General features: G+C 34.7%; 1 protein-coding gene across 1 annotated transcript in view; it reads left to right on the top strand.

Moving 5' to 3' along the window:
- LOC113492540 (UPF0676 protein C1494.01-like) overlaps window positions 1–25,819 on the top strand; it is a 30,801-nt gene extending 4,982 nt beyond the window's left edge. The window contains exons 2-7 of the mRNA XM_026870032.1: window positions 18,077–18,192; window positions 20,575–20,709; window positions 21,599–21,752; window positions 21,949–22,166; window positions 22,572–22,685; window positions 22,953–25,819. Of these exons, the coding sequence (XP_026725833.1) occupies window positions 18,077–18,192; window positions 20,575–20,709; window positions 21,599–21,752; window positions 21,949–22,166; window positions 22,572–22,685; window positions 22,953–23,183 (968 nt within the window). The 3' untranslated portion in view covers window positions 23,184–25,819. The remainder of the gene's footprint in view (window positions 1–18,076; window positions 18,193–20,574; window positions 20,710–21,598; window positions 21,753–21,948; window positions 22,167–22,571; window positions 22,686–22,952) is intronic.
- Window positions 25,820–26,085: the final 266 nt, after the last annotated feature.

Raw genomic sequence — 26,085 nt, 5'->3', positions numbered from 1 at the left:
AATAGCGTCTAATCACGATTTTTTAAACCAACACACGGCTGTACAATATCTTTTTCAACTACCGTTATGACCATATAAATATTTATTACGCGGAAATTCTCTATTTACTCTACTTATTAATTTCTGTAACGTGATATAATTTCAGTCATAAAACGTCGGCTCCATACCCCGAGTACTTAATAAGTATCCACACATACAATGAATATGTATTACGTAATTTAAAACCGATATTCTCGTAAAGTATTCATGTGCGTGCTCATTTTTAAATTCCTCTCAACAATATAATTTTCCTGTTATCAATATAATGATGTTAGATATGAGGAAGTAAGTCTAATAGCAGTTGACATGACTATACACTAGTGAGCAATTTCATGCATAATCTGAAGTTGATGTAAAATAAACTAGACACGAGGAAGTGGAAAAATTTACATTATTATTATTAGTGCTATATTTATAAGTAGACAACACTTACCACGTAAAATAAAGTCGATTAGGTAGGTAATATTTGACGGTTACAAAAGTGCTATCTATCTTTCTTTCGTTTGGCTACTGGCAACGTTCCAAATGTTTAAATAAACACCAAGATAAATAACCTAAGAATCGATTTATTGTTAAAGAACATTAATTAACAAGGAGGTAAAAGATTATTATTATTTTAACGTTACTCCTGAGAATTATAGATTACCCGGCTCTACCTGTACTTAGTTACCTGTTTCCTCTTACGTCGTACAAACTTGCTTTAGAAACTATTTTAAAATGGTAATGAGACTTGAAACTACTTGAAATCGTATCGACAAAGTTTTCTTCAATACTTATCTAGTAATTTTCTAACACCAAATAGGGTGCCAGATTGTATTCCATTGGTATTAGACCTAGTTAACCATTTGTAGATGGCTTTCCATTCTTATCTTCGAGCAAAAATCTCGATATAGGAGAAGAGGAAACTATCTGTTTAATAACTAAATAGAATTGTGTCGTGTGTACCAATATGTTCGTCACCTGATTTCTGTGTAAAGATCACCAACCTTTTTTTTGTTTTGAAAGTTATTTCATAGAATCAACAAGCCATGTACAAATGGCAAGTAACAAATAGCATTACTATCGGCTGCCCGCGACTCCGTCCGCGTGTACTTCAGTTTACTGCGCACGGTAGTTTCTTGTTTCCCCAAAAACCGCTGTCCTCATATTTCATAATTTTAAATGAACAATATTTAAGCCTAATTTCAAAGCTGTTGACCCCCCATTATACACCTTAAAACCCTGTTCTGGCCTTTCTCAAGCTCAAGCCTTCAGTAGTTTTATCGTGAAAGCGAGACAGACAGATACTTCTCATTCACAATATTGGCAAGGATTACTTATTTTTCTTGAATGTAACAAGCCAATTCGAACCGATCACATGAGATTTACATTGAATGTAAGATCACATGTCTTTATTGCGTGTATTTCACGGTTGTTTTGATATTTTTCATCACCTTGTATACATATGTCATAAATAAATATAATTTATGCAAAGGTTTTTGAACCAAAATGTTATTTCACCTTCATGCTTATTTAAAATGATATCTATTATTGTACCAATGTTCTCTTTGACTATGTAAATCTTTGTAGAAATATTTAAATAGGGGGAAAATATATAGTGTTCTACATAATTCTATAGTTATATGCTTATAAATAACAATATGTTTAAACGACAAAAACACAACCAATTTTATGGGACCATATGACAGCCATTTTACTTTAAATAAAAAACATTCATAAAAAACGATTCATCAAGGGTTGAGGTAAAAACATAAAAAAATACAGACGAGTTGAAAACCTCGTCCTTTTTGAAATATTTTTTTCTCTCTTTTAAATATTATTCATATTATTAAAGATATTTTGTACCATAGAAACAAGTAATAAATATGTATCTTTTATTGTTAACAAAACTGTGACATCTAACATTGGTGCTGTGAGAATATTAAGCAGGTACGACTACCTACTATCAGCACCAAAAAACTGTTTAAATATTCGCGAGCGATAATGCAATATTCGACAACATTGTTATTAAAAAATACGCGGTTACGAATTAGAAGCACGTGCATGCAATAATGGATTTATACATGCATTAAAACAAGGAATATAAAATCAAAATAATGAACAAATCACAATTCAATTAAACTTATCATTTTAATTAACTACCAATTGTCTCCGGCCATATTCGATATTAAATTATATATAAATAGTAAATAATTATCGATTCAACGCTCGATTTGACATAATCGTCTAAAGCCTATGTGGCCTCCTCGGTCCCCCGGCTGTCAAACGTTATACAAGTTTCGTGGTGAGGCTCAACATCGATACTCCGGCGGTCAGACGGTCTGTTTGCAGAACTCAAATCGCTCAAGTCACCTCGAATCACCAAAGCCATTGTCCTCGTCTGAAATGCTGTACATCCTTATGACGCGTGTCTGCCATTGTTTACCGCGCCAACACCACGCCATCTGTGTACACCAAATTCGCTGCGAATATTTGCATGTACACAAAACACACGATTATCAATCAACTTGTACAGAGGCCATAAAACAAAGGAATTAAACTGTTTTATGATACACCGCTATCAGATACCTCCTGTCTTATTTGGCGATAGAAATCAGTTATCTAACATTATTTTACATTATCTTGTGCGTAGAATGATTTGCCGAAACAAGTTGGTACACGTCAAAACTAGGAAAAGCTTTGGCGCCTATTACTCTTACAGTTTTATAGATATGTTAGATAACGCTTAAAAAGAATTTAAAACGACTCCGTCTCCCGTAAGACAGTGCAAATAAATTTAGAAATTTGAAGTACGTAGTTGGAAGCCAGTTCTCAACAAGCAGTTGGAAAGCTAAGTGTAATGTGTACACCTCATCTCTTTAAGACGCGTACCGCTCAGTACACAATGTCTCTCAAAATTAAGGTCAACCATCAATCATTCTTATCATGCATTAGATTCGCTGATTCGATGCATGTCAAGTGCGTATGCAACGATGCACTTATGCCTTGTGGCTTGTATTGGTTCAATTTGATTTATGAGTAGTTTATTGAGTCGGCACGTGTACCGCGAATGCGTCCTCGTGAACAACCAGTTGCCCACATATATTTTCCGAGACGACATTAAATCAAGCTGTAACTGGGGCTAGATTTCGCGCAGTGCATTGCAAGTCGCGGAACATTCTAAAGGTAACGCATTCCTTGATGTATTCAACGAGGAACGTTGCATAACTTGTCTTGTGGCACGCAATGCGTCTTTGTGAGCGAGTGGAGAATATAAAGATACTTGTAGCACATCCCGCATTTAAAAACAAGAATACTAGAATACGTTGTTACTTAGATTCTCAGCTTGCAAGTTTCCTAATAGAACAGTATTCTCTCGTTTTCGGAGATATTTCTATTACGGCTACCCTTTACGGTGGTAGTGAAAACCAATAACAACATTGATCACTGACCTAAAGATATGAGAGTATAATGAAACAATTCAACTTTCAAACTATAAATCACATCCACTATAATATAAACAGCTATTCAGAGCAATGTTCTCATAGGATCACACATTACAATAGCGTCTATTATTAGGGTAACCTACTTAAATATCCTGTCTTTATACCTAGACTTTTCCCTTGGTTATTACTAAAGAGTTTAACTTTAATTTTCTCGTAATACAAAGGCAAGCTGTTAAAATATTGTGTACTAATTCGAAAGCTAAGGAACGGGTATTTCTTGTCCCAAGCCGTCGATGTCAAAGTGATTTGTTCTCGAAAGAGGCTAAACAAGGCTAGTCTGGTCTCAGCTGGAGAAACTGCTTTGTTTCATTGTGCGAAAATCGTTTTCAGTACGAGTCCAATTACAATATACATTAGCAATTTAACTGTACATAATATGTGCGACGACTTGTTGGCACCCGGTAACAATGGGCACAGCATCTTGTCTCAGAGTTCTAAGAATACAATGACACTTCATTTGCATTTTATTCTTAGTTCTCCTTTTAATCTTTCAGTTAACTGTGTGGCAATTGTTTTTACTTTGTTAGCCCTGTGTCTTACTAAGAATAATACGTTTGTTTAGATAGAGTATGGGCTTCATAAAACAAAGTGAGCACTTACTTATGTAGAGTGTTGAGCGATGAAAATAAATATTTTGACAGTTTATTTCTGTTTAAGCATTTCGACAAAAACATCAATGATTGTTGAACTTTAACTAGGTATTCATTCATTACAAATTAATAAATATTTGCTATTGTATAGATCAACGGTCAGAAAAAAATGTACATGTGTAATGTTCACAATTAAAAATGGAAGTATACGTTCTTACACTTTATTCAGTGATAAAGGATGACGCGTGCTACAAAACTGCTTACAATAATCCATTGATAAAAACATTCTGCCTTACACTAGATACCGAATAAAGATAGTAGCTATCAAGGATAAGCTATTTTAACGGACAACACGCCGTAGATATCGCAAAAACTCCTATTCAATCTTGAGACTATTACCAAACAAACAATAGATTCAAATAGTTGGTCCATAAATAATCACACCGGTTGGAAATGCAACCGGTGAACGGCACTTCGCAAATAGGTTTCACTTTCTATCCTTGTCTTGTCTGGTTGTCACCTTGGTGTATTTATTAACGAAATAAACTGTTTAAACGTAGCTGCGGAGGTACATAAACTGAAACCGTTAGTGGTCATAAACGATAGAGCCAGCCTTTTTGTTTTACAACCTCTTTTAAACATGCTGAGAGTTTCTTGGTATAGTAACATTTCGGCATTAATTTTGTATTACTTAAGCATTTAATTGAAATGGAAGCTTCTTGAAGAACAAGTACCATCTTTGTGCATTCACTTCGCGAACTTACAAAACCGCATTATCTGTTTATTGTATCAATTCACCAATGTGTCTGTAATAGGGTAATTATTCTATTGAAGACAAATATTTAGAAAGATTTACCTGGAATATCTCTGCGAGAACACTATTTCAATTCAAACACTCAACGGAATTAAGTAAATTATTTTAAAAATAACCTCAATTTAGTATCGAAGCTTCTTATAAATAGTTTTAAAATCCATTAAGATCTAGAAAAACAAGTTTTACCAAAAAAAAGAGTTAGGTAAAAGTAGACGAACTAGGAGACCGGTCGACCAACCGTCTTTAAAATTAGCATAGCATTACCAAACGGCGCAAAACTTAATGTAGAAATGTCAACCATTGTGAATACGAGGTGAATACCACGCAATACTATTAGCGCTTAGCCGGAAAATAGGCAGTAAAAAGTAATGTTAAATACATCAGTCAGAAAGTTAAAATATACATGACATCGTACCATAGCTCTACTTGGTACCTAGGCGTAGGAGCGTCGTAAAAGGTACCAGCGTATTAGTCATGGTAATTTAAATCAGTTTCATTGTCATTTAACGATAAATGAAATCGATTTCAATGAATGTGTTACGGCAAAGTCCTATTAGCATTGTTCGCGGAATACTGCCAAAATCTCATTACAAAACTACATAAAAGATATTGTGGCATCGTGGAATCATTGTGGCATGTTTTCCGTTGTGAAGTTTCAATGTGGTGAATTCACGAATGCATTTGTACTTCTTTGTCCGTATATAATTCAATAAGTCAGAATGTTATTCAAAACATAAGTGGCCGATATAATGAATCATTCTGTTTATATGCATACGCAGAAGCATCTTCTTTTTCGTTACATATTATGGTAACATATTAACAAAAACAATAATAAATGAAAACAACTCGAGGTTTTAAAAGAGTTTTTTATGTGAGCGTATGAAAATTCATTGATTTCAAAATCAATTTGAGTCAGGCTTATATCCTTATCATTGGTAAGGCGATACGGGGGATTTGCGACCGATAATCTGAACAAACAAACATTTCTTGATAGACTGAAAACTATATCTTTAATGTACGGAATCAAAACAAAGTTATGTTCCTTATTTAGCGACTCTACCTAACTCTACCTTGTATTGAACATTCGTTATGTATTTAAATGTTGTCATTTTTTGTTACAGGTAAGGATCGAAAACCACAATATGAGTTTACTTCGCATATAAGATGCACTTCACAATCATGGTATGTATGTTTTTAGATGGGCATGGGGAAATAAATCATACCATGCTTTTAATCGGCTGGCAGCTACTCTAGCTTTCATATTGACGTAATGAATTGATGAATTACTCAAACAAAGTTTCGGTACATTCAGTGTACTACTAATACGTAAATATTGAATACAACTTACTATACGATACTATAACTAAACGTAAACACTCCGTCAGAGCGTCTTGGCAACACTTTATGAATGAAAACAAATGGGTAAATATAAACACAAAGGTAATTCTTGTCTATAAATAATATCGGCGTAAAGTATTTACGTAAATAAATAGTACTTTCACTTGTTTCGATATAGTCATAATTAGTGAGGGCGCCCATTTTCTTTCTGTTTGTTTTTTTTTTAAACAGTCTTTGGTACATCGCCTGTGATAACTGGTCTGCTATGATGACAATACATAAATAAAAAATTGAGAATAATGCTGTGACGTAACTAAACGAAAAACTAAACACAAGTGCCTAAAGGAAAACAATCATGTTTAGTGGTGTGATGATGTAAGTACCTATCCGATCACATTACGTAGGCCATTAGTGTTATCCATATCTAATCGGGAATTCGATTTATTGTACAAACGATTATAAATCGATGATTAATTTCGTTCTTAAATTAATATCTATTCATTTGCAACCCAATGTCACTATGGAAGGTGTAGGTAAACCCTGACAATAAAAATGTAGGTAGACAATCATTTTCCTCGTCTCATCCTTTATAATATTTTCCTTAAAATCATAAATATTCTAACGATTATTTGTTCAGTGTATACTTATTGGTCTTTAAATATCCTTATTTCTTTTTTTATTACACTAATGGCCGTCTTGCTTGTTTGTCTAAAGTGAATGGATGAGAAGATTTGTTTCTCATGTCAAGGCAAATGACTCTTAAAACGGTTAACGATGACATTTACGCTGCAATGCAATTTCTAATACATGAATAATGAATATGTCATTGGTTTCTTTGATAATACAAGGAAAATCACGTCACGCATTGGCCTGAACTCAAATTTTACTAAGCAGTGGGGACACGTTTTCCCCGTTTTAAATATACAAAGGGGCAACTGTTGAATCATGATTGCGACTGCATACATAAATACTGCGTACTGCGCATTGGTTTAATATCTGGCTTTATAAGAAAGGGATTACGAAAAAAAAAATCATTAAAAGTTCATTGATGTAATACATATTTATTCAGTTTATTACTTGAAATGAAACTACTTTTACGGATTTTATCGCGGTTTAATTTTAGATTTTAGTTCCAGTTTATTACTGTTCAAATTTGGAAGAAACACGTAACAAGTTCATCCGTTAAGTACATACATTGCAGTAGGAAAGTAGCGCTAAAGAATAAAAAGTAAGTACTTAGTTACAAAAACGAAGTTCAAGAAAATCAAAGATCAAATAATAATCAAAAATTGATTCTCAGATCAATGGCAGAAACGGAATCCTAGACATTTGAAATTTTCACAGATAAAGTAATTGGGGTTCCGCTATGAAAATAATAAAAATAAAAATCGAAAATATGCGACGGTTAAAGGTGACAAATAAATTTAACACGACCGGTTTTTTTTCTTATGCCTATTTGTACGGACTCGTCAATATCGCGAGTTTGACTCGCACTTGGCTAATTCTTTAAAATAAACGAACACATGATTTACCCTACACAATACAATATGTCTGGAGGCCACCCTAACTGCCATTTATTGTTCACTTTTGTAAGGACCACCATTTTGAATTTCGCAATGTTACTGACCTTTCTCAATGTATTTTCAAGGCTGGCAACACCAGCTGTATTATCAGTCACCCTTTTACAAGACAACTATTTTTCTTTGGGGACGTGCAAAGAATGTAACAAAGCAGTTTTATTTTCGTTCCTCACAAGTCAAGTTTTTGCCATTCGCCTAGCGATACCAACATACAGACCGACACTTCTTATAGAAGTATTGAAAACAGTAATTTTCTGCAACGCAGTAAAAACCGTTGAAGCTGTGAGCAATTAGATACAATAAAAGTAGCGGTGCGGTCAGTTATTTTCATTTATTGAATGTAAGAAGGAACTGGTTATTCAATTTTCTCTTTCAACGCGATAATAAGACCGTGAATATAAACTATAACTATCTATTAAAATATATTTATTTAAATTGTCTAGACTTAAACACAATGACCTGTAACTACATGCTTCCGAGTCGAATAAAAACAATGAAAATCATGATGTCTCACCCACAATCATTATTCCAAAATGCACAAAAAAATCAACACAATCAGGCTAAATAGGATTGCGACAAAAAATAGAAATTATAAAGTAATCAGAATCTAATATTTTGCTTGAACAAAAACAATTCTTCAAAATAACTACTTTGACCGAAGTGTTCTTTAGTTAGTTAGTCTTTTCTAGACGTCACTTGAATTTTCCCTCATTTTAAAGTGAAAAGTCACGTAAAATGAGGTTGATCATAATTAAAGCTTTAACTTTTCAAATAGCTGTCACTAACATAACGTTTACTTAAATACAAACATAACTCAACATTACATGAAGAATAAATTCAACCAATTCAGGTACGAAATCAAGTGGCTGTATGACGAACGCCCACGCTGCATAAGAAAAACTAAATAGTCAATAGACGTGTCTGGGTTTCCCGCTTAAATTCAAATCCCCGTTATGACATAAGCAATATTTAAACAGTTTAAATATATACTCTATCTAGTATATATATATACAGTGTATATATAATCTTCTAATATATAAAATTCCCGTGTCACGATGTTAGTTACCTTACACCTCCGAAACGGCTTGACCGATTTTTACCAAATTTTATATGCGTATTCAGTAGGACTGAGAATCGACTAACATCTATATTTTTCATACCCCATATATTTTATTTTTAGGACGAAATTCTTTGTTTTTATTTTTTTATAATGTGGCATTAAAAATACATACAACTAGAAATAATTCATTAGTCAAATCAACGTTTGCTGGGTCAGCTAGTCATTTTATAAGGTCTATTTGTAAGTGTGTACTTGATTGATTGTCAAAACACAATTCTAGGATTAAGGTTTGTATCATAAACATCACTGTGCCCGGAGTACGTTTATATGTCTTATCTATTTAACAATCATAGATGCATTTCTTTTGTTCGCTGTAAACTATTTTCTAAAACCTAAAAGATGTCCCTAATAATTTGTAACAGTAAAGTGTGATATTTAAAGTCCTTGTCTACTCCAGCCTATTTGACATATACAAAATAATGAAATGAGAGTTGTTTTTTTGTGATTTTTTCTTTATGTTGAATTAAAATCAATCAAAGACTTCGCCTTTCAATCTTTTGCGCTTGTCGATATTTTCAATTACATATTTAATAACTTGGCTAAATTGCATTGTTGAATAGAATTAATTAAAAAATACTTCATTAAAATTCTTACATTGATTTTTGCATGATATAAGGATTGCGCAATTCCTCATACGTGTCAGGAAATTATTTAAGATAAATTTTATTCATATTGGCAATCACACCTTCAATATAAACGTAAGTGGAAAACAAAATATAAAGGACTGGCACAGCGATCTGCTGTGATATTTACGGCACTTTGTTGATGATTCATTCCTGTCATCTATTATCACGGCGCATAAAATCAGATCCTGACAAAATAACCTAATACTTTGTCAATTTTGATTGATGCACATGATTAGATCAAGATTACGTTCGGTAATGACCGCCCCAGCGAATCAAAGTTCAAATCACAACGGCTACATTGTTGCCATAAAAAAAACATTTTTTTTTTCACTGATAAGCATTAGCATTCACGTTGATCGGCGCACGTGCCCCGCGTCGTAAAGCGATTGATCTTGTAAACATTTCTCACAATCGCTGTCTACGTAAGTACACGTAGAATGGATTTTCAAAATAATAACACGTGAGTTGGACAAAATGTACTCATAGTCTGGCCTCTAAATTTTGTCTTTATGAAGGCTGTATTACTTTCCATTTTAAGGTAAGGTAAGGTAATGGTACGTAGAACCCTTATTTAGAAAGCGCGACTATATGTACTGCTGTGGTAATATGACGTCACTGTGGCCTTAATTCTGTTAGATAATTACAAGGTGCGATAACTTCGTTATGGAATTCTAAACGACTAATTTAGGTGCATACGTTAATTATAAAAACTAAGTAGGTTAAGAGTAAGTAAAGTCTAGGTAAACTTGTTAGAACCAGTACTCAAATTTTAATAACCTAGATTCTGTTAACAACAGACTACAATTATAAGATGTTAGCATTAGAAAACACTCTTTTCAGTTGATTAGACAGAACTATGTACATAGTTTTGTTACTTTTAAACCTCAAATCCTTCAAGAAGTTGTCTTGTTTAAGTACTGACATAAAAAACTCTCGTTATGGTGTTGATTATTAAAATCCATGGACCACATCAAATGACACCAGCTTCGTGACGAAAGTAAACCGGTAGGAAATCCTTAATTAAATTCCTAATTTAGTCACAATTGTTAATGAAGTAATTTGGTGTATTAAAACATTATTGTGGGACAGTCACATCCTGTTTGCATTGTGCGTAGCGGTGAGCACGCGAGGCTATCTCAAACAGGCTGAATTATGATCTTATCATCTTCTGTCAGTACTACCAACTTTAAAACATTACCAAGAACTCATATTTACAATCATCAATTTGTCAACACGTCTCGTAGAAACTAGAAAGACAATAATAGATACAAGTCCTACCAGGTAAATAATGATGCCATATTATTTACAAATATTTTCGCGTAACTGTTATTGTGTAATCCATCTCGTCGTCGTTTTGTTTCGTCTAACAACTTACATATTTAAGTCTCAACAATCAGTTTACAATACACGTAATTCATTTAAATAATAATTGATGATGTTATTTTGCCATTAAAATCTGCAGTAACAGTGCAAAAGTCTTACTATTTACTTTAAATTCTGTTAAACAGACAACATTTAGAAAGTCATATTGCAAGTATCAGCCAAAATGTAGGTACATTTATTTTATTTAGTGTGTCGTGTTTGTGCACAGTGAAGTGACTCGTTAACTCGTTACTGACACCAATAACACTTTTCCAAACGTATAGTTACTCTAAAACTGGCACACTGATCCTTATCGGTCAATTACTAGGATTAACACTTGAGTGCCAGCACTTATAAAGACCATTTATTTTATTCGATGGACACCATCCAATTAATCCATTACAATTATGGTATTTTCACAGCATGTCACGTTTTATAATTATTTTACCTGAGTGTTTCTCAAAATCAATTAGTTTTATTCCTTAAGGCTTAGATCAATCTATTATCCAACTAATATTATAAAGTTTTAAGTACGGGTGGATGTTTGTTACTGTTTCTCGCTAAAACCTCTGAACGAATTTACAGGTAGTTTTTACCTGCATTAACCTTTAAGTTTTTATTCCGTTTTTATGTTCCGGTGGGATAATTTTTCCTTTGTAGCGTGTGGAGACGCTGGCAAACAACTCTACCTTTAAAACTGAGGTCTCTCTTACTTAGAATGCATGAGAATGACCTACTATATATCGATTTTGCGCCAGACAATAGACGTTTCTATGACTACGAAAATTAAGTTCTAGTGCCTGGGAGTGATACCTAGTATAATTAACAATAAATATTAAAACTGTGTCTAGTGTCATTCTACTAATTCCTTATTTCGATATAATAAACAACAGGATATTCTCACAGGATAACCAAAAAAGAACTACGTTATCAGTGTAACCTCGCAATTTACGGAACCTACAAGCCTTCCTTTAAATCTCATAATTGCGCATCAACTATTCATTAACCATAAAGATAGGATTGTTTCATGCCATGTACATTGGAAGTCTTCAATCAGCAGCTCTGCAGGATGCACTGCTCTCTCGTGACTGTAAATCAATTTGAAGAAACAGATCCGTGTACCTGTAGGCGTAAGTCAGTTACTCCTTACAGTTGCAACTAGTTCCAAGTCGCGATAAATCTTTAATCTTGACGTGTTATTGCTGTAATACTTGACTATTGATGCCAATTGATAAATCGATGTACGGAATCTCCGTTTTCCGTGTTTTACGTGTAATGAGAGTTCGCCTCTGGCTTCTCAGCTTAAACTGAATGCCAGATTATCTTAAGCCGTCAATCGTAACGGTACTATTTTGCTCAGACGTAACGAGACATAGTCGTTAAGTTGTCACGTCAGAACATATGGTATCAGCATATGAATGCCCCACTGCTGGGCACAGGCCTCTCCCCGTACGTTTTGGGCATTGACCACCACGTTAGCTCACTGCGGGTTGGCGATTTCAGATTCTATTATTTGGAATCCAGGTTTGACTTTTCTGGTCTTCAACGTTTGTCAGTGGTGTCCTAGAATTATTAAGAAAGTACCTAAATTTAGCTTAGCCTAAGTTACGATCGCACCTGCACCTTGTGCATACAAATTGATGCATAAAACCCACTACGACTATGAACGTCTTTAGTCAGAAATGTAAAGATTAATAACTCTTAATAGTGAAAAATACGTTTTCAAATAAATATTACAGGTAAACTAATATGCAACCAACGTAAGTAACACTTACCTACCATGGAATTACAATAAATAACTGTTTTTAATATTTCTTCACTAATCCTAAAACGTATTTAGTGGTTACGTCGTTTATACAACGTGAGTACCAAATCCCTTGCGTCATAACAATAATAAATTGACGTGTAAACATAAAGCTTTAACGACATCATCTATTATATATTATTTATGCTTACTTTAAATTGACATGTAAGTTTATGTAGCATTAATTTTAAACCAAATTAAAGATTATTATGACAACTTAAATGTCAACTTTACATATCTATTAAAAATACTTGAGAGCATGCGGCAATATTATTTAATTATTCGTTTATTTATTTGGCTATTCTATTATTTAACTACGTATACTACTTTGAATGAACCGGTCGCGCTGGAGAACATATGGAGAGGCCTATGTCCAGCAGCGGACAGCTATAGGCTGAGATGATGATGATGATACTGCTTTACTTTATTACTGTCTAACGTCAGGAAAAAATATGAGGTTTATATTTACTTACAAAAAAAGGAGATATTATGAAGAAAAAAGCCTGAGTCTGTTGTTAAAAAAAACTCCTCCTTAAGGAATTTAATCCGTGTGCCTCGGCTCTAAAACCTTCAAATCACAAGCAAAAATACGCTCAGACTCAGGACTTGTCATCCGTGGATTGCTTGTCCCACGCGGGGATCGAAACTGCGACAAAAAAATGTATGAAAACCTTAAACATTTTGGGCAGAATAAGTAATATAGACACCTAGATTAATCAATTAGATAAACTTATTTGGCAGAAAGCTTCCCACGTTTTAGATAGCCGTATATCGACGTCAGTGACCTATAGAACTCGTTGCCAATTTAATATGAGAACCCACTCTATTCTTGTATGGATTCAATCTTGTTTTCTTTATTAGTTTTTTTTATTTACCATTTGTATATTTCCATTAGCCATTCGCATCGTGATTATTTGTGATAAAGCAGTGTTTGTTTTTTGTTGATACAGGGTTTAATTTTACGTTAAGCGAAATGTTATAGGAAAAACTTCGACAGCTATCGCCCTTTCTAAGAATTTATTTATAAAAATAGTTTATTATTTTTATCCTCTTCAACTTATTATTTGCTATTATTTATTATTTTAACTTGTTACTGTTGCATATAAAACGTCAGAGCACATATTGTCCACACAATAACATTTAACTGTTTACTTAAACAACAAGACATTCGCAAATAGAACGTTGTCTTTTCATTTGTTTATTTAAAATAACGGCCATCTGGGTAAGTCGCTTTAGCAAATGGTCTAAACTAAAACTAGTGCAAACCTACTAACCTAACCTAAAATACTTGCCAAATGGTTGAATGATTTCGACACGACACCCGTTCCGGATACGGCTAAAATATCGTGAGTCATGGCATACTTCATTCTGCTATATTCATGTAGGTATTGTACCCACGCATTACAGTTAAAATAATTAAGAATATAATATAGATATAGGTGCAGTACTGCAGTCTATGACCATAGACTTAATGTAAAGATAGAACAAAACGCTTTTTAGTTGGTATTGTTTATATCTGCGATTCCTGTATTTTCCGGTTTTCCCATATCGATTTATGGCTTTATTATTAACTTTAATAAAAACTGTAATAAAATAATCGGGGAAGGTAACATTGATAAAGGTGGTTGTAAAATATAAATATAATGAATCTATGAATCAGACGAATATACCTACTAAGATAAATTGGGTGGAGTTTTCGTTCTTGTTTTTACCGTGTTACTTATATGTATGTTTACAACTTACAAAATTGGTAAACCAATCTAAATGCGTTTAATACTAATAAGTGGATTATTACGAATTTAACTAATGCCTCATTTTAAATATGTTCATTTCTCTATCGGAGCTTTGAATGAAAAAAAAATACAGAGAATACAAGAATTGAGTAGCAGCACAGATAATAATAAAAAAAAACAATACAAAGATATAGCAATTGAGACGAGCATTTGAGCTTCTGAAACATTAATGATTGTCATGACCTTCTTAATTTCGTCACGTTCTGCCATATCTTATAGCTATAGTGTTAGTCTATAGTCCCTCATAATAATTATCACGTCTTTTAACGCTATCTTTATTTCAAAGGCATAAGGTCCATTTTAATAAATCTTTTTTAACATAACATTGATGTGAAGTCCGAACGTATTAATTTAGGCTAACACGCTTTAATTTCCGAGTCTTTGTTTATAACTACGTCAGCACATAAAATACGAATATTTTGTTGATGACGTTATCATAATGCTAAGCTATGCAAACTCTTTCTTACAAAAGTGCAGTATGTGCTGTTATGTAATTTCATATCGTCTGTTTTTCGCTGACTGGTTATTAATTGTTTTGCTTCATTTGATTATATGGCAGTCCAAAGTTTATTTATATTATTACGCCTACTAAATTTGTTGACCATGCAAATTTGGCTCACCTAAGAATCCAGCTAAAAACAAACTTTTAGCAAAGCCTTTTTTCACCATAAAACTTGGTGTTGGGTATTTTTATTACATTTACCTTACTCTGGGCATTAGACTTAAAATATCTATAGTCAATATAAGAAAAGTTTATCACTGTAACTAGTGGAACTATATATAATTATCAATTTACACAGTGTCTGGTATAAGAATGTGTATATGTTTCATCATTTCAAAGCAAACGACATTGATACCATCAATCTGAACACCACACATTCATCAGATTGTATTTGATTGAATAAGATTTAACTTTCGTGAGCCTTCGTTGACTTATTTATTGATTGACTAAGTTAAAAACGTGGATAGAAAAAAAGCTGACGTGTTATTTAGACAATAACATAATATAATGCACGGAACACATGTTCATGCTCACACTGCTCACGTCTATCCATAATAAAATGCATTTGTCCAAACAAACAATACAAGACAACAAAACATTGCTGTCTGATATGTTTACAACACTATCGTGAATAAGTGTATTTGTATTCCAACATTATCAATAGCCAGGTTACAAATACAGTTGACCGACAAGGGCATATTTAAATAACGAAGGATACGAAAAGACCTTATTGTAAACCGTGTCAACGCCTGAAATATTTATAGTATTAATTAAATCTGCAATCGATACTCCAGCCATCGATATCGATGCTACACAGCACTGCAAGGATACAGTCGCGTAGGAAATCAGTGTAGAGTTACTCGCAACTCGATATTCTTGAGAAGCCGTTGTTACTTGAGAATCGAGACATAATGTTATTCGTCTGACATAAAACAGCAGATGTGAATACAGCTAAACAACAACTCTCGTGGCTCAACCGTCGCATTCACATTCAATTCCAGTATGAAAACAGCTTCGTGAGGGCAACACGTGACGGCGTGGATCGTACAAAGATTCTTAACGATCACAATTAAAATTCAAAGGCACCTACGTATGCACATAGTAAGGAAACCGGTTCGCTGAAACCAGCTTGTCGCTTGCGTATGATGGCGTCGTGTACAAACATTTATTTAAACAAAAGTTTAGGATTGAAAAGCCTTGACCCATGGCCGATGCGATAAGTGTTCGAAACGCAACACGGTACCCAATTTATGCATGTCCGATAACATTACAATATGATATGGTGGCACCGTCGGGTTGCCCGTAGCAACAAAATCGCATTCAATGTATACAAGTTCTATAAAAGGTAAAACCAGATCGCATCGACACTGCACACTACCGCACAGACAATCTCGTCTACGTTATAATTGGCAACAAGTTTTTATTCTTTAAAAAAAGACTAAAACTTGAAGTAAACAGTCTTAATAAAACACTACAATGTAAATATAAGCTTGGATACTTCATGAAAACAAACAAGTTATGGATTTCAATTCGAAGTCCAAAATAAGAAGCTGTCTTTATATTACCAATTAAATGTAATTTAAATTTAGTTTTACGGTTATTTCGTGTAATGTCAAGATGCCAATAAGTTCACGTTACATCACAGTTTAGTTACACCGCCCCCGCGAAGACCGCTCGCAACAAATGTGGGACAGTAGACCTCATTCCTATTATTAAATAGAGCAAATTATATAACGATATGGACACAGTATCTAGGCGTAATCATGTTACATACGAAGCTCCGATTAAAAGCTAGCTAAATAGCTACCATATTAAATAAAAATATGTAGAAATACTGACACATCCCAAACAATAACTTAAAGTAATTATCCACTTGTGTCGAATGAATCAGATCAGGATTACGATGAAACATCGTCGCTGAAAGAAAATATGCGTCATGGGAATTACTATAATGCATATGTATTCAAATGAGGTCTAATCACCATAAAATAAACACCTGCCAGTGTTTGCATGAATGGTCCTAAGCGTCACAGGTATTGCGAAAGATAGTTTAGCATTCAAAATGGAAATATGTTATTGAAATCTGTTTCTTATGGGTCTAAATGCCGTCTCTAACCAATGACGCCCATCGGTCGCCATTAACGGTCAGATTTTATCAATCCCTGCCGTTGTTTAATCACGTCACTGTCTCAATCGTTATTGTGAAATCGAATCGACGTTTTTAAAACAACCTAAAACAACACAATATTTACGCGTCCGTATTGACATTTATGATACAAGTTTATTGCTCTTGAATTTGACTTTATTTGACATTAATTCGGAAAGGTAAATTATGACTGTTTATTTGTAATTCTTAACGTTTCCGACTGTTTATAATCCTAGTAGTTTATGATGCAGGTTTGAGTCATACTGCCTATCAGCGTAATCTGAGAAAAGGATTATTATATCCTCTAGTGCAGTCAAGACCCGCATTTTTAGGTAGGTCGGTAAAATGCGCCTCTGTATACCTACTGTATATGCCATCGGCGGAACCGTGTCACGGTCAGACCTTCAGCTAACACAGAATGTATGAACAGGCGTATATTTTATTCATATTGCACAAGACGAGGTGAACCGCCATTTTACATGCAACATCTTTCAGGTCAATGTATACTTAAATATAATTCCGCGTATCTACGTAACCAAACAGACGATACCAAGTATTTGAACTGATACAAAATGTTGTCCTGTAGCCATGCGCTTGAGAATAATATAAAACTATTTTTTATTTGCTTAGCTGATGGCAAAGGTAATGACGTAGAATTCGCAGTAAATGAGGCAGGTAAAATATGTTGGTCTTTAATACAAGGTCGATAAGTAATCCAACCATTGTCTGGAAATACTAGGTCTCAACATCAAACCAATAAATATTGTTATAATTTAACACCGAGACCAGTTAAAACAAATTTTTGTTAGACTTTCATCACTTGGTCACTTCTGCCTTCATGCAGTTCATCTTCAATGAATGTATGTCATTATTTCAGGTACAGATGTGTGCCCCATGAAGTCAGTGCTGCGACGCATTGGACAGCAGCTGTTCACTGCGCTCAACACGAAGGGACTTGCCGTCCTTGTCAACCACGGCATAGCTGATGAGAAGGTAAGAGTAAGAAACAAGAGCATTTTACTGCGAATAAACTCGAATGGAAAGACTTTTAAAAAGGATCACCATGTCGCTCAAACATGCTTATTAAAACCGTTTGATGAAACTGTCGTACCTTCCGTGATGCAAAGAAACCGAACAAAACGAACCTAACCTAAGTGTGAGTCGGAGCAAAAGGAGAAAAGATAAACAAATCGCTTGAGTGACAACTGACAAATTAATTTCTAGACAAAAAGATTGATACCCACATCAAATTTATTTGTCACTTATCAAAAAAATCATGATCGCATTTTTTTTTTGTTATAGTGGCAAAAGGAGTTTATTATCTGTCTAGCTACCGCAGTTGTACAGCGGAGCCTTAGTGAAAGGGTTCAGTTTTTCCCCTGAAAAATCATTAAAGGAGAAATTAATGAGAATGAGGGATTATTTTAAACGTTCACGTCCACTTCTCGTTTGCATTTAAAGAAGGTTTAATTCAATTGCTTTTGTTATCCGCCTGAGAGGAGACTTTGTCTGCTTCACCATACTCACCAATAGCCGAGTGCTATAAGGTGAGTTCGAGACGTGTCGCGGGATCCATCGACCCCTGCAGCATTTGTCATCATCCTCCTAACCTTTTCCCATCTATGTTGGGTTTGGCATTTGTATGAGCCAAAAACGCTTGGTCTAAATTCGGGTGCCTTTGAGCATGTGAATTGAATATTTGTAAAAGAAACCCAGATTAATTAAGACATAACTCATAGTACGGGTGTCGTTTCTTAAAAAATACTTCGTAGTATACAGTTTTCTGGCGCGTGTGCACGTTTTAAAGATGGCAATTAGCGTGACACATGCATGTGTATTAAGAGTCATTAAGTACACAATGACTTACACTCATTTACTAAGAATTCCTTGAGTGGACAGCAGATATAGATATATTGCGTGTCTACAACTTCTGGGAATTTTATTCCTTGCATAACATGGAAGGAAAATGCAATTTTCTGAAAAAAAAAATGTTTCTTTACATTATCTCCTGATTGTCTTACTTCTTCTTCCTTTAATTGAAGTTCTTCTCATTTAGAAACTTCAATTTTAATACGGATACCTCATATAATATTTTGAAATAAATCCTCTGTTGCTCAAGAGATAAAACAACGTGGATAGCCTTTGACGAACCATAGCAAGATGTAATAAAACGACGCAAAGATAACTAAAGCCGATGCTTCCTTCTTAACCAAAGACAGAACTATGATTTGTAATAGGAAACATAGGAGGAAGTTAGCAATAAAATTATTTATGCATCGAATCACTTGTTTTCCTCGAAAGATAACCATGGTTTTCAGTTCAAGGCTTATTTATCTCATCATTATAGAGTTGTGATCATTAATGTGCTAGTGCCGAAAAAGATTGATGCTTAAAGCTTAAGTCACAAATCAGTGTTAGTTCTTTAATGGGTTCCGTCCGTGTAAGTTTAAGTGGACTCAGGCCTAGCAAGTCATGCGTTGGTCAGATGTGTTCCCGCTAGACCTCACCGCCACCTCCTTTATTGTACTCTTTTAGAAGCTACTTCTGACCAAGCGTCAGTGACATTAGCATTGAGATACTTCGGGTTTGATTGTTTTACATTCCGTGCTTTTACGTGCTTTAAAACTATAGCGTTTTATTTACACGTTTAATAGAAAACTGTTTTTATTGGGGTATCTAATAATGTCTTATTTTGTTGTAATTCTTGTTCAATGCTAGTCTTGCATCAGAACAAAGAAAACGGTTGACAAATAGGAAATCTATTTATAATTAAGCTTTGGCAATTAAAAAGAAAATTCAAAGTCATCGCGAAGCAAACATTAGGTTCATAACAATAAATGAAATGGTCACATTTACCTTAAGTTTGATATAAAACAATATCTTATCTGCATTATCTTGACACGTTGACACACAGATTTGATCAAGGCTATCCTGGAAAAGGCCTCTTGCATTTAAATTAGCATTGAAAAATGAAATAAAATGTTTGAAAGCAAAATGCTTTAATACAAGGTCACGTAAAAAACAAATAAGCAGCATCCAAACGATTGCATTTATTACAGTCCTTGTTCTGGCATTTCAAAAGCAATTGTCGCGATTATTTTACAGTTTTGTACCTTTTCATTTCAATTATTTTCTCATATTACCAGGCCATATCTTGCTCTAACTATAACTCTTTTTATATCTATAAAAAGAGGTCAGCAAAACGTATAAACCTCATTACTTTTCAGGTTCATTTAAATATTTACCTACCATACCTCTTTTAATTACGACGATATCTCACTCATCTACTATTTCTGTATTACTTGACGATAGTACAGAAATCTGAGTTTTTGATAACAAACAATTTTTGATAGCAAAACGTTTGCTTTGCTTCAGTTGAAGGCGGTGTACGCCGACTTGGACAACTTCTGCGCTCTGCCAGATGGTTGCAAGGCGCAGTACCTTCGCAACCCCGAGAACAACCATGGATATGTGCTGCCCGGGATGGAACAATTTGACACTACCAAGAAGGTATGTTAGCACAATCCTCGTTTCCTCTTATAAGTTACTGTCTCTTTAGCTCGAATATTGAAAAAAATTGATATCCCTCCCTCAAAAGATAACTTTTCAACAAGTTTTCGATTTTGTAATTTATTCAAAGTAAAAAAATATTAGAACTCAGTTGTAGAGGTCATAAAATAGTATATGCACCCAGCACCAGCAGCAGAAGCTATTCTCGGAAGCTTATTGAATGGCACGTTAAAAAGATCTATATATCTAGACCATATAAAAACCAGTCATAAAAACATAATTACATCAAGGTAATTACATCAAGGAAATGAGTTATGCATGCAACTAACATCTCGAATATTCTTCTTTCTATTACATATTGTTGAACTGGCAATAGGTAAGTTACTTCATAGCATATAATTGTGCAATTAAATGTTAATACTATCATCTGAATTGCGTAATGTTAGATCCAAGTGTGCGACACAATTGTCATGCCATCTAGCGAGTAAAAACAAACCTATCGGATAAGCGTAACCTCAAAAAATTAGACAGACTTTCCCCACACTCATTGTTATAACTTAGCACAATGTTTTTAAACTCTCTCAAGATAAACTTCCGTTTTCTAAATCCCATAAAACCATTCAATTTAGTGCTCGTGATGTAACGTTCAGTATCTAAGATGTGAGATTCTTCTAAACAAATATAGTCGTAAAAAGTTATATTCAACAAGACACCTTTTTTCTTGCTTAAGTACATAAATAACTAAGGAAAAGATGCAAGGAAATATTTTTCTTAGCATCGAGTAAGATTTCATCCAAAGAATTAGTATTTCGCTCGCCTATTTTGGGACCTAAACTTGTTCTCTTATTGAAAAAAAAACTTCCTAACAACTTCGTTTTATCGTTTTCAGGAGTTACGTCACTTGTTCAACATCACGTCTCTGTCGGCGGCGTCGATGCCGGCGCAGGAGGAGGTGCCGGAATTCACGAAGCACGCCGTGCCCCTCGCGCAGGATCTCACCAATCTCTCGCGAGTCGTGCTGCAAGCTCTTGCCTATGCCATGGGTATGTTAACCTAGTTCTCACAAATATCTAAAGACAAATAAAATTCCAGTTAAATTTAATAAGGAAGCTTCTGTCTTTGATCAATAAAAGGCTACTCAGTTCTGTTCGGTCACGTATTTACTATTTATTGTCTCGCAACTGTCCTTTCCTTACTGCCCAAAAAAAGCGTTTTACAAATTTCCGGTTTAAATTCCAGGGGTACCACCCTCAGCGTTACTAGAGAGCCACTCGGGCATGTTGCAAGCGGAGGGAGCGAACCCATCAACAATGCGGCTGTTGTACTACCCGCCAGTGCCTCCGGAAGACGTTGGCCCTTGCTGCCAGTCCGACGCCGTGCACTACACGCGCTGCGGGGCGCATGCCGACTATGGCACCTTCACGCTGTTGACGCAGGACTCTGAAGGAGGTCTTGAGGTAAGGATTTAAATGGATAACTCGATTATAAGGTATATCAGAAAGATAAATAATTCATATACAAACTCCTTGGCTGGCTGGCTATGGCATAGTTTGGAAAAGGGCTATGCAGACAAGCAGAAATTCTTTCTTGTTGCTCTCCGATACTCCGGTAGTTTTTTTTCTTAAGGTTAAAGATACTATAATAATATAGGTATTACACCCCGAAAAAACCGAACCGGTTTTTAGAACCACTGTTTTTTGTTAGTCTGTAAAATCCAAATGTGTTTTCCTTGAAATGTAAATGCCAAGTCATTTCAGAAAATGTGAATCAGTCTCAAATTGTGTAAATATACACAATTAGTTCTAATTGAAAGGCTTGACTAATGTGAAATAAATATTGACATTATTTTGAATGCTTTACAGGTGAAATTGAATGGTAGTGACAAATGGGAGAAGGTTGGCCACCTCCCTGGAGCAATCCTGGTTCAGGCAGGAGAATTGCTCGCGTCTTGGACGACGAACGTTCTGCCAGCATTGGTACGTTATAACTCTATTTTTTTACTTAGATCAGTTTTTCTATAATACTTCAAGCTTGGCTATTCGTGACTACGCTTACGTAGTCATTTTTTTAATTATTTTTCAAAAATATATTCATCCAGCTTTACCGGTATAAAATTTTGGATTATACAAATAGCTTCCATCACGCTCCTTCATTCCTCTTTCGACTTTTCAATCTTTTCCTGCCCCATATGCTTCTTCATATTTAAAAAAAAATGCCTAATAACAATGGCTTGTGAAATACAGGTACACCGCGTGGTAGTCCCCTCAGGCGCGTACGCTCGCGCGCGCGGGCGTCACTGCGTGGCGTTCTTCTGCCACCCGGACAACGACGCCGTGCTGCCGACGCTGCCGCTGCGCGTGGCCGCCGCCGCCCCCCCTCCCGCCTTCACCCCGCACACGCACCTCACCCTCCACCACCGCATACTCAACGCCGCGCATCATCTCCAGAAGCGCTTCAGAGAGACCTACGCGTGACTAGGGAACAGTAACAGCTGGCATCTCTACAAGGTGCATCTCGCACGGAAACATACCGCCCCTTGATGTTAATGTCCTGTATTATATTACGCTGGATGGACCTCTATTATAATATCCAGGGCTGACCTCGGGCGCCTTTAGCCCGCATACGCACCTCACCCACCACCATCGCATCCTTAATGCTGTGCATCATCCCCAGAAGCGCGTCAGAGCGAACGTATGAACTGTGACGTCGGCAAAATACAGATCGGTTCAACCTATTGATTGACGCTTATCAATTGAGCTTCTGGCCAATATGTAGATAAATGTTTGATTTTAAATTATCCACGCAAAATGACCTATGCAGATTTAAATTCTTCAAAATTATTTTAAATCATTGGTGAATCCAGCGTATATGATCGATCCAGTTGAAAGCGGTAAGGCTGTAAAACAACCCCGACATACCACGGGGAAAGACTAGGCAGAAATTAGTTTCTTGCGAGATGGTTTTGACAATTGACACGCACGATTTTCGTGCAAAGAAGTATGTTTAAGATTGGCGTTAAGTGTTTTTGGAACTAAATTTTAGGTTTGCAATTTTTTGCTACAAATAATATGAATTGGTGTATCATAATTGATACAAGCTTAATTATTTTAAAATAGAAGAAATTTATGACAGTAGAATAATAGCATATCTTAAGCGATAGTTAGAAACAAAAGTTGACGAATTCAGAGATTTCCTAAACATCAGTATCTGTATCTGACTCTAAATTTCCCGCTTAGTACCTACCCGTTATTAAATAACTAATATTCAATCACTTCACTTAAATATCTGCTATTATCTATTGTCAACATACTGAAACTTTTATCTGTGATCAATGCGCTTACTGAAAACTCTTAATACTGTTACTATTGTTAAAGAGAGACGGCGTTAGGTGAAGTGCTATCTGTCTCGCTTCCACAATAACAACAGACTTCAAGAGTAGAGAAAATTTCTGTTTCATACGCACAATGCACATGCGAAGCATTTATAGAGATCAGTAAAACTACTTACATAATGTTCTTGTCAGTTTTTAATTAGTATAGGCAGGTCTACTTACTTTTGTAACTTTATACTTAAATAACTTAAGCAATTTATTCACTAACAACGCGTGGTTTACTCAAGAGGGCCTATCATCACCTTTTATAGTAAGTCTCATGGTTGTGGAAGGGAGAGATGCCGCACTACGCGCTGTAGAGCACCGTCTTGCTTCCACAAATGCATCAGGCTTAGTTTAAAAAGTTGTGGTAGATAGGTACTCCTGAATTAAAAAAGAAACAAAACTTTGACACTTGTTAGTCACAAATGTTCTTTATTTTTGATTATTTAGAAACAATCAACAGCACGGTCAAACAATCACGGTCAGACAAACAGCTAACCTTGTGTTTTTTCCTAACCTATAAATTCAAAAAAGTTTTTTTTTATAATTGTCCCCGTTGTGAAGTCATAGAGATTTGAGGTTGTATCGGCGACTTAATTGTTAAAGACTTTATTATTCATTCCCGAAAATTTTGCATTTTTGCATTAAAATTAATTTCGTTGCACTAGAAAATATTATTGTTTCATTAATTGCTTTTCGCCATATATTACTAGTTTATTTTTAAATATTTACTTATTCTTAGCAATTAGCGACGTGAAGTCAAAGTACTTTAGTATTCTGTCTCACTCTCTTCTATTCTTCATAATCATATTTTTGCTTAAGCATTTAATGATTAAGTTTGAAAAATAGTTTTTTTTTTCTATTTATTATTTTTTACACTGTCCATTTTCACGACTACTTATTGCATTTTATTAAGTAAATCGTGTGATAACTTTGTAGCTCAATTTTATGTCTGTACTTAAGTATACGATAATATTGTGTTCGAACATCGAAATTATGATGAATAATTACTTAAATAATAATTAAGTTTAAACAGGTGACAATCAGTACTTAAATGAAACCTCCATACCACGTATCTTAAAGTAAGACTAACACTTAAGGAAGAGGGATGGCGCGCTACTAATTGTAGAGCGGCATCTCTCCTTTTTCAACTGCAAGAGTTATTACTTTAGGAGTACGTGGTAAGATCCCAGGCTAGAGAAAAAGGTGGACTTACATGAAGATCTGAAAATATAAATTAAGCAGACAATTTTCAAGACAATATAAACATAGGATGAGTCACATATTGTATCATCTTATATTTGTCAGTGTCTTTTAACAATGCAAGTGTCTGCTTGTATGCTCTGTCTACCATTTTTCTCGTCCAGGTAATAACCCCCAGTTACATTAATACACAGATCGAGTATTTTGAGAAGGTATTATATACTTTATAGTTGTTTGTGTGTTGTAATTAAGAATTGTATGCAGAATTTTCGTTTGTAATCCAGCTTGCCTTGTTCGATATAGATAGCAAATGTAATAACACAGCAAAAAGAAATCCTGTTACTTTATCAGTAAGTAAGTAGGTAATTAAAATAGTTTGACATTATTGTTTAAACTTGTAATAAGCAAAAGTATTGGTACAACGACGAATTTTGTAGAACCGTACATTACCTCCGTTATGCGATGTTCCTGTTGGAATAAAGTTTGGCATGAAAATACTTTAAAATAGTGAAATAAATATGCTGATAAGATGAATATTGTTTTATTTTAACCCATCAACCTGCTAATCCCATACATTCGAAGTAGTAATTACTCATAGGCACCTTATGGAAGGTGGAATTTATAAATTCGACTTGACTGCTGAAATCATTTTATGTCAAAAAAGGTTAAAATTATAAGTTACGAAGTTATGAAGATAAGAAGCACTTAAGGTGTTCATATATGATGTAATACATTTTAGTGGAGGCTAGTAACATCACTTGCTAAGAAGAGCGTACTCTTAAGCACGAAAGGCGCAGAAT

Source organism: Trichoplusia ni, chromosome 4 (genome assembly GCF_003590095.1).
Source record: "Trichoplusia ni isolate ovarian cell line Hi5 chromosome 4, tn1, whole genome shotgun sequence".
Taxonomy (NCBI): Eukaryota; Metazoa; Arthropoda; class Insecta; order Lepidoptera; family Noctuidae; genus Trichoplusia; species Trichoplusia ni.
This window is presented reverse-complemented; position numbering and strand designations above follow the sequence as displayed.